General features: G+C 44.8%; 1 protein-coding gene across 6 annotated transcripts in view; it reads right to left on the reverse strand.

The window, feature by feature from the left end:
- Nucleotides 1–15,186, reverse strand: part of GALNT13 (polypeptide N-acetylgalactosaminyltransferase 13) — a 391,024-nt gene extending 375,838 nt beyond the window's left edge. For 3 of the 6 annotated variants that reach the window (XM_068245768.1, XM_068245771.1, XM_068245770.1), the window contains exon 1: nucleotides 14,302–15,184. In XM_068245768.1, coding sequence (XP_068101869.1) covers nucleotides 14,302–14,443 — 142 coding nt within the window. In that variant the 5' untranslated portion in view covers nucleotides 14,444–15,184. Of the gene's footprint in view, nucleotides 1–14,301 lie in introns of all 6 variants that reach the window. The other 3 variants (XM_068245769.1, XM_068245766.1, XM_068245767.1) reach the window with 3 other exon arrangements.
- Between the last annotated feature and the right edge of the window lie 290 nt (nucleotides 15,187–15,476).

Here is a 15,476-nt window from a genome sequence, read left to right on the forward strand (position 1 = left end):
AAGTTACTTGTTCTAGTTAGTTTTTTATCTCGGATCCGCTTTAAAAAGTGTAATGCTGGGAATACACGCAGGGGCGTAGGAATAGGCCCTGCAGCCCCTGCGCCCGCGGGGGGGCCCGGCCCCCCCCTGGGGCCCGCTCGGGGCCGTTTTGTGGGTGCTGGAGGGGTGGCAGCATGAGGGGAAAGCCTTGCCCACAGTCGGCGGGGAGAGGGGTAGTTCCCCCCTCTCCCTCACCTTGGGGCTCTCCCCTCTGCGCTCCCCTCCAGCTCGTAAGTGTCTGTGGGGCTGTGGTGGGCAGCGAGCGGCGGGCAGATACATACCTGCTTCCGTGCGTTCCATCGGAGACTTCTCCCTCTAGCGGCTGACGTCACCGGAAGTGACGTCAGCCGCTAGAGGGAGAAGTCTCCGATGGAACGCACGGAAGCAGGTATGTATCTGCCCGCCGCTCGCTGCCCACCACAGCCCCACAGACACTTACGAGCTGGAGGGGAGCGCAGAGGGGAGAGCCCCGAGGTGAGGGAGAGGGGGGAACTACCCCTCTCCCCGCCGACTGTGGGCAAGGCTTTCCCCTCATGCTGCCACCCCTCCAGCACCCACAAAACGGCCGCGAGCGGGCCCCGGGGGGGGGGCCCGCTCAGAAAATCTGCAGGGGGGCCCGGTGGGGCCTAGTTACGCCCCTGAATACACGGTTCGTTTTTGCCTTCGTTTAAACCTTCGTTTCGATTGTGCCTTTTGTCCTTTTCGATCCCGAAATAATCGATCATACGGTTAATATCACCACCCACGGTTTCGTTTTTTTTTTTCGATTCTGATGGTTTCGTTTTTCCAATGATCGAAGGCTGCAAAGAAACGAAACGAAAATCCCTTTTTACAGGGACGGACTAGCATAAACGAATATATAATCGATCTGAACAGCCATCAAGCCTACCAATGGCTCGATTAGATGGATAAAGAGAGATAATATCAAACATGTTCGATCACTAGTCGTTCGTTTTTGGGGTCTATTAATCAAAACTATAATGAGATTATGACTATTTTCACATACGTTTTCAACACTCGATTCGTTTACCGAACGAATCGAAGGTTTAAACGAAGGCAAAAACGAACCGTGTATTCCCAGCATAAGCTTTTTGCCAACGATTGTGTAGCGATTTGCGATTAGCGTTTTTAATTCTGGTTGGTTCTTTCAATTAATTTAAAAATTTTTACGGTGTGCATTAATTTAAAAATGCTAGCAAATCGCTCTGCATCGCGATTCATAAGCGATTATGCCAGCGTTTATATACTTTACATTGCAGAAACGCTAACGCCACCAAAATGCTGCATGTCCTGCGATAGCGATTTTGCTAATCGCAGTCGCTCCAGTGGAATTTGGCCCTTCCATTAACATGAGCTGAGCGTTTCAGGAAATCACAAGCTTTTTGAATTGCTCCCCAAATGCTCAAAAAAATTGCTTTATTGGGTTCCAGCCCTTAGAGGGAAGTGGAGGTTGCCATATTTACCGGTATTTCCTTGTAAAGCAAACCTGAACTGAAAAGTCAAATCAAATATACACAAGTCATACTTCGCTCTTACAGAGTCTACTTATCAATCTATTTCTCCTCTTCCACATCCTGTTTGTCCACTGTGATCGATGGAATTCTGTGTCCTACATTTTAAAAATGGCCATTACCTCATAACAGTTTCCTGGTCAGCACACTTGTTAAACTGTAATATCGTCCACTTGAGCCATAGGGAAACATGGACATTACCTTGCACATCAGTTGTCCTTTCAGTTATAACTGAGAGCAACTGTTATATTTCAATTCTGACAACATTTTGTCAGTATTGGACAGAATTGTTGTTAGAAAAAATGGTGAGCTTCTGAGAGGAAGTATGTAATATTCATTTGCAGCTACATTATGTGTTCATTTAAAATAATTTTACTCAGTTCAAGTTCCCTTTAAGCAATACGGGTTGCCTGGCTCTCCTGCTGATCCTCTGCCTCTAATACTTTTAGCCACAGACCCTGAAGCAGATCAGGTGTTTTTGACATTATTGTCAGATCTGACAAGATTAGCTGCATGCTTGACAGCCAGTAAACTGGTAATCTTTAAAAGGAAATAATTATGGCAGCCAACATATCTACACCTCACTTCAGGTGTCCTTTAATTTATTTTTTCTCCTACTACTATCTTTCAAAAAAGTTTAAAAAAAGACGAAGGGTATTTGAAAAATGAAAAAAGATATTATACATACCTGGGGCTTCCTCCGGCCCCATAAGCCTGGATCGCTCCCACGCCGCCATCCTCCGCTGCCTCTATCGTTGGTACCGGGTCTCGTCACTTCTGCTGGACGCAACCAGTTGTACGCATGCGCAGGGCCTCCCTCCGGCACTTTACGCATGCACCTACGCAGTACAGAGGGAGCGCACTGCGCTTGCGTCGACTGGCTCTACTGGCTGAAATTACGGGACCCGGTACTGGCGGACAGAGGCAGCGGAGTATGGCGGCGTGGGAGCGATCCAGGCTAATGGGGCTGGAGGAAGCTCCAGTTATGTATACATTTAGTATCATCTTCGTCTCTGGGTCTCTTTAATGGTAGCATTAGCCATTTACCAACTAATATTCCTTCAAGAATACTACGCACAGCAGATCAAGTTAGTGTGTCAATCATTCCCCATATAAGAGTCTTCAGACGTTTTATTTCAACGTCTCTCTGAGAACTAATAAGCACTCGGTCAAACGCTCTCTGGTCGCTGTGCAAACACTTCATTGAAGAGGAGTTCTTAGCCAGTCTCCTATCCGGGGTCTCGGATCAACCGAACAAGCCCGGTAAATGAGCAGTGATCTCGCTGACACCATCAAAGACAGCCGTTTCCTATCGAGAAATCATCTCCACGTCCCGACCTGCAAATAGCCCAGAGGACCAGACGCGGTTCCTCATCACTCCAAAAATAGTCTGCAGCTCGGGTCTGCTTCACACCAAAGGTAAAAAATAAATCAGGTCATACGCTGGAGGAGATCTCAAAGTGATTACGTGATTCATAGGAAATGATCATCTCATGATAATACTGTCAATGAGCACCTTAAAGGGAATCTGCAGTGAAAATAAACTTATGATATAATGAATTATTTGTGTTATACAGCTAAGAAATAGAACATTAGCAGCACAGATACTGTTTTCCAGTACAGGAAGAGTTAAGAAACTTCAGTTGTTATCTATGAGAAAGAGCTACTTTGAGCTCTCCGACCAGTTTAGTTGGCTACAGTGCTATTTTCTGAGGCACTTATACATCAAAGAAACAGTGGCAGATACGATTTTTACAGCAGGTGAAGTTTAACCATTTCAGCCCGCATCAGAGCAATTTTCACCTCCCATTCATTCGCCAATAACTTCATCACTAATTATCACAATGAATTGATCTGTATCTTGTTTTTTTCCGCCACCAATTAGGCTTTCTTTGGGTGGTACATTTTGCTAAGAATTTTTTTTTATAAATGCATTTTAAGAGGAATATTAAGGAAAAAATTGGAAAAAATTATTATTTCTCAGTTTTCGGCCTTTATAGCTTTAAAATAATACATGCTACCATAATTAAAACTCACATATTTTATTTGCCCATTTGTCCCATTTATTACACAATTTAAATGATGTCCCTATCACAATGTATGGTGCCAATATTTTATTTGGAAAGGTGCATGTTTTCAGTTTTGCATTTATTATTTATTTATTTATTGTATTTACAAAGCGCCAACATATTACGCAGCAAGTTTATAATTTACAAATGTTCGTAATATACCCTCTTCACATGCATATTAAAAAAGTTCACTCTTAGGTAACTATTTATGGGTATTTTTGTTTTTTTAATTATACATTTTTTTTCATTAAAAGTTTTATTTGGGTAATTTTGGTGTGGGAGGTAAACAGTTAATTTTAAATGTAATAATGTGCATTTATTTTTGTAAAAAAAACGTATGTAGATGTAGTTTTACTATTTGGCTACAAGATGGCCACAGTGAGATTTTTTTTTTTTTAAAGCCCTGGAAGCAAAGTACTTGCTTCCAGGAAGTATAAGGAGGTCGGGAAACTTTTTTTTCATTAGAAAGACGGCGGTTTCTGATAAGAAGCTGTTGGTATTTCTACCAGGGACTTAGATCAATGAATGGATCATGTTCCCAGTCATTGATCTCCGGGCTAACAGGGGGCAACGTGTGCGCGTGCACACGCGTGATCGTACGAGGGAGCGCGCAGCAGCGCTACAGCAGCCGCCTGGACGTGACAATCACGTCCAGGCGGCTTAAATCGTTAAAGGGTCATTACACCTGCTCTGTTTCATAGTTTAAAACAGTGTGGTGTATAAATTGCAAATATGACAGAATTATGTAATGCTATGAAAAAAAGCTATGACACTGAAAATAAAAAGAGCCGTACTACTGTACACATACAGTTCAATATATCATAAGTTTGGTGTTGTTTCAGTGTCACTTTAACAAGCAGAGATACTACCCGCTTTTTATCATGCCTTCAAATACATTTATGAACGCACCCAATGTGAACGAACGAGGCCTTACCATGTAGGGTCCGACACTAAATGATACAGGTACATACATAGACATATGACTATGGCACGGATTAGATTGTGAGCCCCTCTGAGGGACAGTTAAGTGACAAGACAATATACTCTGTACAGTGTTGCGTAATCCTATATAATAATATCCAAGTGTCTCTGCGTCCGTTTGTGTCCCTGCTCATAACGAACTGCGCATGTGCGCAGAGACACTGAGGGGGAGTGACGTGCGGATTCTAGGGGCAGACGGGGCCAACGGGCGGCCGTGTGCGCAGTGACATGCGGTGACAGACCTAGAGCCTGTTATTAAAAAGGCTTAGGTCAGCTAGTATTAATAATAAAACAAAGAGTAGTATTTTAACTTTGGGTAAAAAAAAACTAACATTGTTGCTGTATCATTCCTCTTTACCGTCTGATTTGAAAAGTGACTTGTTTACAGTCCTTACGCTCTATTCTGGGCTAACAAGATGAAGCGTACACCTTCTTCATGCTGGCAGTGACAGCAGTCAGGAGAGTTTTAGCAGGATGAGTCCAAGTCACTCCCCCACACTGTCAGTGCCTCACAATCTATATCCATGCGGGAGGCTTGCATGCAAATGAGCTTCAGAGGAATCACAGGAATACCTTTCATACAGTGTTTACCACAGTCAGCCTGGCGCTATCCTTCTGATCCTTGTTTTCCAAAATTATGCTTAAAAGGGTTCCAACTGGGATTTCTTTTTCAGTTCAGATTTGTAAGATATATGCGTGTGTGTGTGTGTGAGAGAGAGTCAGAGACTGAAGGAGGCAGAGAGACAGAGAGTGACAGGGAAAGAGAGGGAAGCTGCAGATTGGAACATAGGGGGAGAGCGCACGTATGTATTATCAGGGCAGTTTTTAGGCTATAGATCACAGGGTGAGGGTGTATAAACTGTACTCCTCCCTCTGGTAGACTCGGGTACTCTACTGCAATGCGGTAGCCAGAGGTGCCCCCTGGTGTTAGGTAGCCCCCAATATATTTAGCCAGAGATGGCCCCGTAGTATTAGTTAGCCTGCCAGAGGTAGCCCCCTGCGGTAGTATTAGTTAGCCAGAGGTAGCCCCAGTATTAGGTAGCCAGGGTGCAGTCCCCAGTAAATTATGTGCCCCCAGTATAGGTAGTCAGGGAGCCCACTGTCTAGGTAGATCGGGAGGAGGAGGATAATTTTTCTTGGTGGAGGGGGACAAGGAGACCTAGGTGGTGGAGGAGGAGGTGATCTAGGTGGAGGAGAGGGGGATGAATAGGTCCAGGTGGAGCAGAAGGGGGAGGGGGTGTCTAGGAGGAGGGGGAGGAGGTAGTCTAGGTGAAGAAGAAGGGGGAGGAGGTAGTCTAGGTGAAGAAGAAGGGGGAGGAGGAGGTCTAGGTGGAGCAGGAGGGGAAGGAGGTTGTCTCGGTGGAGAAGAAGAGGGAGGAGGTCGTCTAGGTGGAGCAGGAGAAGGAGGAGGAGGTCAAAGCGGAGCAGAAGGAGGATGAGGTGGTCTATAGGGATGAGAAAGAGATCCCTCTATGGATTCCAGGATTCCGCCCCTTTCAGACTACCCCATTATTTTTTTATCTTTGACAATGTCATTACATATCTTGAACCTGCCAATAAAAAACTCATTTTGAATTTTGAATTTGTATACGTGCGTGTAGAGGGAGAGAGCATGGACTAGACGTGTGTGTGTGGAGAGAGAGGAATAAACATGTGTGTGTGTAGGGAGGGTATGTGTGCGTTTCTGTGTGTATGTAGAGAGAGCAGTAAAGTGTTGTACCGTGTTAGCCATCAGCAAGAGTAAGAAGTTTTGAATGAGGATACCGATTTTTGGCTAACTTAGAGATTAACCTCCCTGGCGGTAAGCAAAGCCTGGCCTACGCTTGGGCTAGCCGCTGGAGAGGATCACATGGCCCCCAGAGGATTTTTTAAAATAAAATTTTATTTAAATGCTTAAGCTAGCACTTCGCTAGCTAACAATGCCTCCCAGGTCCCTCCGTTCTCCCCCGATCCCCCCGATCGCTGCCATTATACGTACCCCCCAGGGATCCCGCGATGGCACAGCCTCCCAATCAGCTCCAGGCTTCGCTATGGGGAGAATCGGAACTGCGCATGACATCATGTCCGATCATCGCCATAGCGACGACTGAAGCTAAATTGTGAAGCTGCGGCTCTCGCGGGATCATGGATGGGTAAATATTGCCAGCAGCGATCGGGGGGATCAGAGCGGTGCCGGGGGAACTTGGAGGACATAATTAGCTAGCGAAGTGCTAGCTTAAGCATTTAAATCAAATTTTACTTTAAAAAATCCTCCCGCGGACGCAGCCTCTAAAACTGCGTACCGCCAGGGAGGTTAATAAAAAATAAGCTTTCGGCTAATAATAAGCCTTCATCGGACTTAGTTCCTGCATATACTGACAAAATGTTAAAAGCAGAACTTGTATACATTGGACATTCAGAGAAGAAACATTCTTTTGCAAACATAAATAAATGTAATTACGGTAGATGCCTTAATTGCCACTGTCTGGTGGTAATGGGATTGGTGGAGGGCCCCTATGTATGGCTGGTGTGTGGCAGTATATGTAAACAGCGGGTCCCCTTTTCCCAAAGGCTGTTGGGTGAATAGCGGTTATTTCATGCTGAAATTTATTGGAAATGGGTGTACAGAGCATGGGCAGGTAATAGATCCCTCTCGGATCCGATTTAATGGACCACTACAGCAAAAAAGTAAGAAGTTAAATCCGATTGAAGTGACAGGTTTTGGACTAGTCCATCTCCTTATGGGGGATTCTCAGGTTTTATTCATTTTCGAAGGCATTTCCTGAACAACAGTTGCTAAGGGCATTTTACATTTAATGCGCTGCTATGCATTGCGTTTCAATTAGTTTTTTTCTTCGTAACAGTGCACTGTGAAAAAGTTTATTTTTCAGCGTATACTGTGAAAGAGGACATAGGGAAACATGGATACTGGACTGCACATCAGTTGTCCTTTCAGCTACAACTGACAGCAATTGATATAGTACAAAAGTACTAACTGCCAAAATAGTGAGTAGGGAGGCTACCCTGTATCTTACAATTTGGGCAGATAGACTTAGCAACTGCTGTTCCTGAAATGTTGAAAACAAAGCAAACCCTAAAAATACCCCACGAGGAGATGGATACGTTCAAAACCTGTCAGTTCTATCAGATTTTAACAGCTTACTTGTTTTGTTGCTATAGTGGTCCTTTCGGAATCTATTTGATGGTTGATCTGGTGGCCATTGGCTAGTGTATGGCCGCCTTTTTATGATCGATAAAAGGATTCCTGCTCTGGTCTTCAGACAGATCTGTGATATTTTTGTGGTCCTTTTAAAGTAAACTATAGTTAAACTGTGCTTTGTGCATAATAGTTGTACTTTTTCATCTATTTGGTAAATCCCAAGAATTCAAGGGCTGCGGCCATTAACTGGCGATGTGTTGTTGCTGTCAATCGTTAAAGCAGCAAGGACAGCCATACCATCCCAGAAACAAAAACCACATATACAAGTAAATAAATACTTGTTCTACTTACATATGTATTGTACTGTCCACATTTTTATTTCAGTGGATTTTATTTAATAAATAGAGAAAACTGTTTCAGGCATTTTCCATCTTTACTGCCTCTGACTGAAGCCAATCCTGATGTCATTCTCTCCCTTACTATTTTTTCTCCTGTCTGGAATGGTGTATGCATTGCCAGCCCTCCTCCCCACTGAGCTCGGTACTAAAAACGGCACTGTCATATCTAGCTTGCTGTGTAAACACATGTGAGCACAGCATAGATGTATTTCAGCAGCTTCTGTAGATTGGTGAGGTGTATTTCCCTTCTCAGCCTCGTGTCACAGTGAAATTGCCCTCAGCCAATAAGTGAGGAGCAGGAATGTGGGAGGGATGATAACAAGCTTCCCTCTCTCCAGCAATGTACCAGAATAGAGCCAGGCTGACTGAGATAAGATTCATTACAGCAGAAATATTTACGATTATATTGGAATGCTTGCAATGCAGACTGCATAATAAACAGAGTAGTGGGTAAACGGAATTTGATTTTATGGCTGACAATCCCACTGTTAAAGGGGAACTGAAGAGAGAGGTATATGGAGGCTGCCATGTTTATTTCCTTTTAAGCAATACCAGTTGCCTGGCAGCCCTGCTGATCCTCTGCCTCTAATACTATTAGCCATAGCCCCTGAACAAGCATGCAGCAGATCAGGTGTTTCAGACTTTAAAGTCAGATCTGACAAGACTAGCTGCATGCTTGTTTCTGGTGTTATTCAGATACTACTGCAGAGAAATAGACCAGCAGGGCTGCCAGGCAACTGGTATTGATTAAAAGGAAATAAATATGGCAGCCTCCATATACCTCTTACTTCAGTTCCCCTTTAAAAAAAAAAAAACATCAGTAATGGAAACAAAAGGCACACAGTCATTAGCTTAATTTAACTCTGAAGCATTTGGTAGACTAACACCAGAAGAGCAGATCCACCATAATCTTTTGGCTTACTACAACTTCCCAATCCTCTTACTAATGCCATGTGGAGTATGTCAGGCCTGAGGTCAGCACATCCCCCCTCCAAGTTTAATCATGCGTGCAGCTCACTCTAACCTGCTGAGCTGCTGGCAATTGCACCGATGCTTCCAATGTGATGGGAGGGGGGAGGACTTACTAATAGAGACATCAGTGATGCCCATTTAGACACATATGCAAACAAGGCAAATTCCTGAACCATTAATGTTTATGAGTGCAAATTATGAATTTTGCTTTTGGGCAGGGCGTGTGCTTCCATAGAGGCAAGGGGAACAATTGCCACAGGGAAGAAAGAGGGACAGGAGGATTTCATTCCACAAGAGGTACTATCCTTCCAAAACAGGGACTAGTAAGAGACTTGTTAGCATAATTTAGGCATGTTACCACAGTTCTACTGAACAATACTAAGCCAACCACTTTCTAGAGATATTGGGCAGGGATCAGTAAATGTTAGTGGTAGGCTGGTAGAGATATTAAGCATCTTGTGGTGGGTAGTGATAGGTACTAGTGGTAGGTAGCGAGATAGCGGATCTAAACTCAGAACGGTTTACGTATACGTCACCGGTGAGTTGGGCGCAGGGCGAGCCGAATGGCAACTTACCCCGCTGCCACTTAAATCCAAGGCAGTGTTAAATATTACATAGTCATAGCAACTCGGAGAGAGAAGGAATTCATTGTCCAGCGATCACGGATACCGGAACCCTTACACACCCCGCATGCTATATTAGCGGCGCCCAGCTTAGGTGCTCGGTACTGACTTCCGAAACCACCTGCTTCGCTCAGAACTTCCTCTCTGCTCTAAAAGATAGGCAGCAGCATAATAACCTTTAAAGAAAAGACATTTCTTTGTTATAGCTTATAGAGCTCCCAAAGAGATCTTGTGGAATGTTTGCTTCCTGTTTTCCTGGGAGCACAGAAAGGGTTAACTTCCTGTGTTTTCATATTAGCACAGAACTCGGTAGAGTCGTCGGACAGCTGACAGCTCAAATTACACTTGCTGATAAGGGAGAATTAGAAAGGCTGTTCTCTGCAAACACACACAGGGTGGATTTCTCTGTGTTTCCCTTGTCTCCTGTGCAAGAGTTTAGGTCCACTTTAACCACTTAAAGACAACAGGCTTACACCCCCCTAGTGACCAGGCTATTTTTTTTACAATTCAGGCCACTGCAGCTTTAAGGGCTAGCTGCAGGGCCGTACAACTCAGCATACAAGTGATTTACACCCCCCCCCCCCCCCCCTTTCTGCCCAAAAACAGAGCTTTCTGTTGGTGGGCTCTGATCGCTGCTGCAGGCATTTGTTTTTTTTTAATTTTATTGTATTTTTTTAAAATACATTTTACTTTTTTTATTGTAGCTCCTCCCTCCCCCCGCCAATCACTGCGATCGGCTGTCATACTGTAGGCATCAGCCTATGAGAGCCGATCACTCTTGTGCCTCTCCATCTGAGTGACACCGCTGTCCCCAGTAGAGTGCTGCCATAGATCACAGCACTGTACAATGTAAATAGACGGCGTCTAACAGTCTCCTAGCGGCGATCGTCGCTGGGAGATTGATGACGGAGCGAAGCACCGTCATTCAAGCGGGAATGCGCACGCTTTGGCATGTGTGATACCCTGCAATCTCCTCTCTCAGGACTTCATGCCAATTGGCGTGGAGCAGTCGGCAACTAGTTAAAAGATACCATGAGCCGAATAAAGCTAGAGAAACGGGGAGCAGACATATACTATCACCTGTCCTGATGCCCCAGGGAGATTGGGGGGAGCGGTGGGCATCAGGACAGGTGAGAGTGTTTATCTGCTCCCCCCATTTCATTAGCTTTATTTGGCTCTGGTATCCGAACGTGATTGGTAGCGTTAGTAAGGCCTCAGCTGCTCCTGTTAATCAGCCAGATGCTTACTAGTGCCTGGGACGGGCAATCCCCCAATGTAGTAACAATCTAGTGTGTACATGTAGCATTAGGCAGACTTTCCATGACATTCTGATGGATTTATTTTGCATTGGGTGAAAGAGGTGCATGTGGTTCAGTAAAAATTCTTGCAGCTGCAGTGCTCTCTCAAGAACGAAGCCTTGCTGGCGAAACAGGTTGGGAAGTACGGAATAATGCTAACTATTGCATACAAATGTACTTGATTACTATGTAAACTTTTCACAGTCCCTGCATCACCTTGGAGAACACCATTGTGTAATTGTTTGGTCTGTGAACACCTGGTTAAAATATCACTTTAATCATGTGCCAGTAATAAGTATCCAGATATAATTATGTACATTCTGCTCAAGCAACAGGCTAACAGGCTTTTATGGAGCATTTTTAAAAAGTTTTTTCTATTTATAGATTTTTCAATTTTTTTTTTTCAAGTGAAAAAAATAAAAGACTTTGTACTTTTGATTTATCTGTATAGCTGGCTCTGTTATGCTACTGACATGGATGCTAATGAGTTTGGCTCCAGTAGCTGATATTACTATTTTATACTATTAATAATATAATACTCATATCAAGCTCAGTGGACCTGAATTCTTAAACAGGACAGAAAGAAAACCGAGAAATGCACCCTGTATGTATTTAGAGAGTTTAATCTGTCTAATTCCCCCTCATCTGTAACTAATCACAACTGTAATTTGATGTCTCAGCTGTTTCCTCTCAGGAATCTCCTCTGCCATGTACTGGTTGAACTCGATGGACGTATGTCTTTTTTCAGCCAAAATAACTATATGGCAGAGCAGCTCATTTATAAGCACAGGATGTTAAAAATATGTCTGCTTCCATGAAAGCAGGAAGAAGACACTGCAGATATGTTGCAGAATTTGTATCAACTGTAACAAAAATGTTTTTCTTTTAAAGGGGTCCTCTGGGGGAGGGAGGTGTTGACAATAAAAACAGACACTTACCTGGGGCTTCAATGGCAAATTGAATCGAATGAAATCCCGATCGGACATGTCGGATCAATAAATCGAAACGGACAAAAAATTGTATGGTGTAGCTGGGGCTTTATACTTTAAGCCATAGACCCTGAACAAGCATGCCACAGATCAGGTGTTTCTGACAAAATTCTGACAAGATTAGTTGGTATGTAATTTAGATCTTACCGACCAGAGCAGTAGGACTGGTTTTACACTGCGGGTTCCTTTTGGGTGAGTCTGTGTTCTGAACAGAATACCATTGTCATGTTAACCCCTTCACCTCTCCTTCTTAAAAATGAGCAATTTTTGCTTGTGGTCAGGTTTATAAAATGTATACCTGGCTGCAAACTGTAAAGTTCAACAACATTCATATCCCAGCAAGACCCGTGTAGCACAAATAAGGCAGCAATTGTTTTCTCACAAAACTGTAATTTCACTTAAAACGCAACCTTCAACGCAGAATGTTTAGGAATCCCTATAAACTAGCTCTTAATACAGGCCTAATAGTGATATCCCTCTTTCTTTCTCTGTGTTTTTACCCTATAATATTGAAGTCAATTTACAAAACTTCTCATAGATATCTTATTTTTTACCTAACCTGTATTTCTGAGTGCTAACTATTATGCCACATTACAGTGATGTAATGGTTAGCACTCTCAACTTGCAGCGCTGGGTCTTTGGTTCAAATCTTGACCAGGGTCATATCTGCATGGAGTATGTATATTCTCCCCATGTCTGCATGGGTTTCCTCCAGTCACTCTGGTTACCTCTCACATTCCAAAAGCATACAGATAAGTGATTAGGCTACCCCCTAAATTGGCCCCAGACTACGATACATACACTACACGATACATACATAGACATATGGTAGGGAGTAGATTGTGAACCCCTCTGAGGGACAGTTAAGACTATGGACTCTGTACAACGCTGCGGAAGATGCCAGCGCTATATAAATACTAAATAATAATAATTAACGCACAAAAAGGTTACTCAAAGTAAGTTGCTCCTGATTAAAGCGAATCTAAAGTGAGAGGGATATGGAGGCTGCCATATGTATTCCCTTGTAAACAATGCCTGTTGCTTGGCTGTCTTGTTGATCTTCTGGCATAAGTAGTGTCTGAGTCAAAACCCTGGAACAAGCATGAGGCTAATCCAGAAAGACCTGAGTCAGATGAGTCAGAGTACCTGATGCTTGTTCAGGGTCGATGGCTTAAAGTATTAGAGGCAGAGGATTTGCAGGACAGCCAGGTAACTGGTATTGTTTAAAAGGAAATAAATATGGCAGCCTCCATATACCTCTCACCTCAGGTTCCCTTTAACTTCATTTGAATATTACTTAAGTTATTTTTTTTTGCTTTTTGGGAGCTTAAAAATGTAATATAGATAACATAGATAAGGTGAAATCAGGTGAAAAAGCTTTGCGAATCATCCTCACTATTGTTCTCAAACATGACAAAAGTGCTCAGACCATTGAGTGATGGTGTTCCAACATTCTAGCACACTTATCAAAGCAGCATACATTTACACGGTTATTATTTGTCCACGGGGGGGGGGGGGGGTCTGGGGTATTAGTTGCCTTTCAAAGGGGAGGGGGGGGGTATTAGTTACCCACCAAGGAGAAGGTAATAGGGTCCTCTAGGGACTTTTTAGTTGCCTTTGAAAAGGGGGGGGGGTTATTCGTTGCCCACCAAGAAGGGGTTATTAGTGTCCTCCAGGGTGGGTAATTAGTTGCCCACCATGAAGAGGGGGGATTTAGTTCCCACCAGGGGTTATTACTTATTAGTTCCCTCCAGGGGGGTTATTACTTATTAGTTCCCTCCTGGGAACTGGGGGGGGGGGGAATTAGTTCCCTCCGGGGGGGGGGGGGTTATTAGTTCCCTCTAGGGGGCACTATCAGTTGCCCACCAAGGATGGGGGAGTGAATTAGTTTTCTCCAGGGGGGGTTATTAGTTGCCCACCAGGGGGGGGGGGGGAGTATTAGTTCCCTCCGGGGGGGTTATTAGATGCGCACCAAGGAGGGGGGTTATTAGTTGCGCACCGAAAAAAAGGGGGGGGTTATTAGTTCCTTCCACTGGTGGTTAATAGTTGCCCAGCAGAGGGGGGTTAAGCAACTAGAAACTCCTGAAGGAAGAAGGTGTTTTCTGAAGTGTTCACAGCATGAACAATGAACGCTATAAGTTGACTTCAGAGCTGTGCTTTCCCGCGCAGGGGGAATATTCTGCATTCTGCACAAGGTGTGCGCCAATGTCACCGGTGTCACCTGAAGCGCAGGAGAGGCACCGGCGCCCGCTTGCATGCAGATAATGAGCAGACAGGCTTACCCCTCAGCGCCGGCAGGAGAGATCGGTCCTTCCGGTCATCACATTTGCTGCATTCGCTGAAGTAGAGGAGCAGGAAAACGTCCACCAGCACCCACACCAGCGACGTGGCCAGGACCACTTTGCAATAGATAAATCTCCTCATGTTCCTTTTTTTCTGCTGGGTTGGCGCCCCGGTCGTCACACTACGGGAAGAGCAGGCGCCGCTGAATTTGCTCCAGACCTCCCGGACGGCATCCAGCGTGCAGCGGCCGCATCCAACGGCATCCCCGCCTCATGAGAAGCCGAAGAGACGAACCCCGGTGAACTTTTACGGCTTAATTGACGGCCCCGGGGGGACGATGACGGAGGCTAATTGAAAGGCATTTGTCACGTCCGATGGAGGCAGCCGGAGCACCTTGATCCGCGATGCGCCTGCAGCAGCGGCTAGAGGTGACAAGATGCAATGGAAGGAGAAGTGTGTGGCTTTGCTTGAATCTGTGTTGCCAGGTTACTAGAGAGGGGGAGAGGGAGAAGAAGGGAGCCTTTATTTTTCTATAGCTCTCAGCCCCCCTTTTCCCAGCCCTGGCTCAGCTTTCTGTGCAATTACCATCTTCCAGGCAAGCATTCGTGCAAGGAAGGAAAAAAAAAAAAGGGAGAGAAGCGAGGAAGGTAGAAACAGCCTCCTTACATGACTGATTCCCAGCCAAGGAAACCTTGAAATTGAGGAGCACGAGTCAGGATGTAACCCGGCTGCCGATTGGCTGGGCTGCCTGGGCTCCTGATTGGGTGCAAAATCTTCCCATTTTGGAAGCGAGCAGAAGGCGAGCAAGTTGATTTTTTTCTGTGGTTTGGGAAGCAGGAGGTTAAAGCCAAAGCGGCTGAGAGCGATGCTGAGCACCAGGCAGGCAGCTCTGCGCAGAGGTCAGGATGGGCTCTGTGAGAGAGAGAGGCAGATTAGCTGAGCACACTGGAGGCTGCTTGCCGGTCAGGAGACAGCGGAGGAATCCGGAACTGCACTCTCTGTCACATCACTGGACTGAGGAATACACTGATTGATCTGCCAGAGTGTTGTACTTATCATTAGGTCCAGTGATGAGCGAAAATGCAAAAATTATTTTCGCCAAATTTTCATTTCGACGGGCGAATTTTCGATCGAATATTCTCGCGTTAATTTTCACCTAATGCCCGTTGATTTC

The sequence above is a fragment of the Hyperolius riggenbachi genome, chromosome 7 (genome assembly GCF_040937935.1).
Source record: "Hyperolius riggenbachi isolate aHypRig1 chromosome 7, aHypRig1.pri, whole genome shotgun sequence".
Classification (NCBI taxonomy): Eukaryota; Metazoa; Chordata; class Amphibia; order Anura; family Hyperoliidae; genus Hyperolius; species Hyperolius riggenbachi.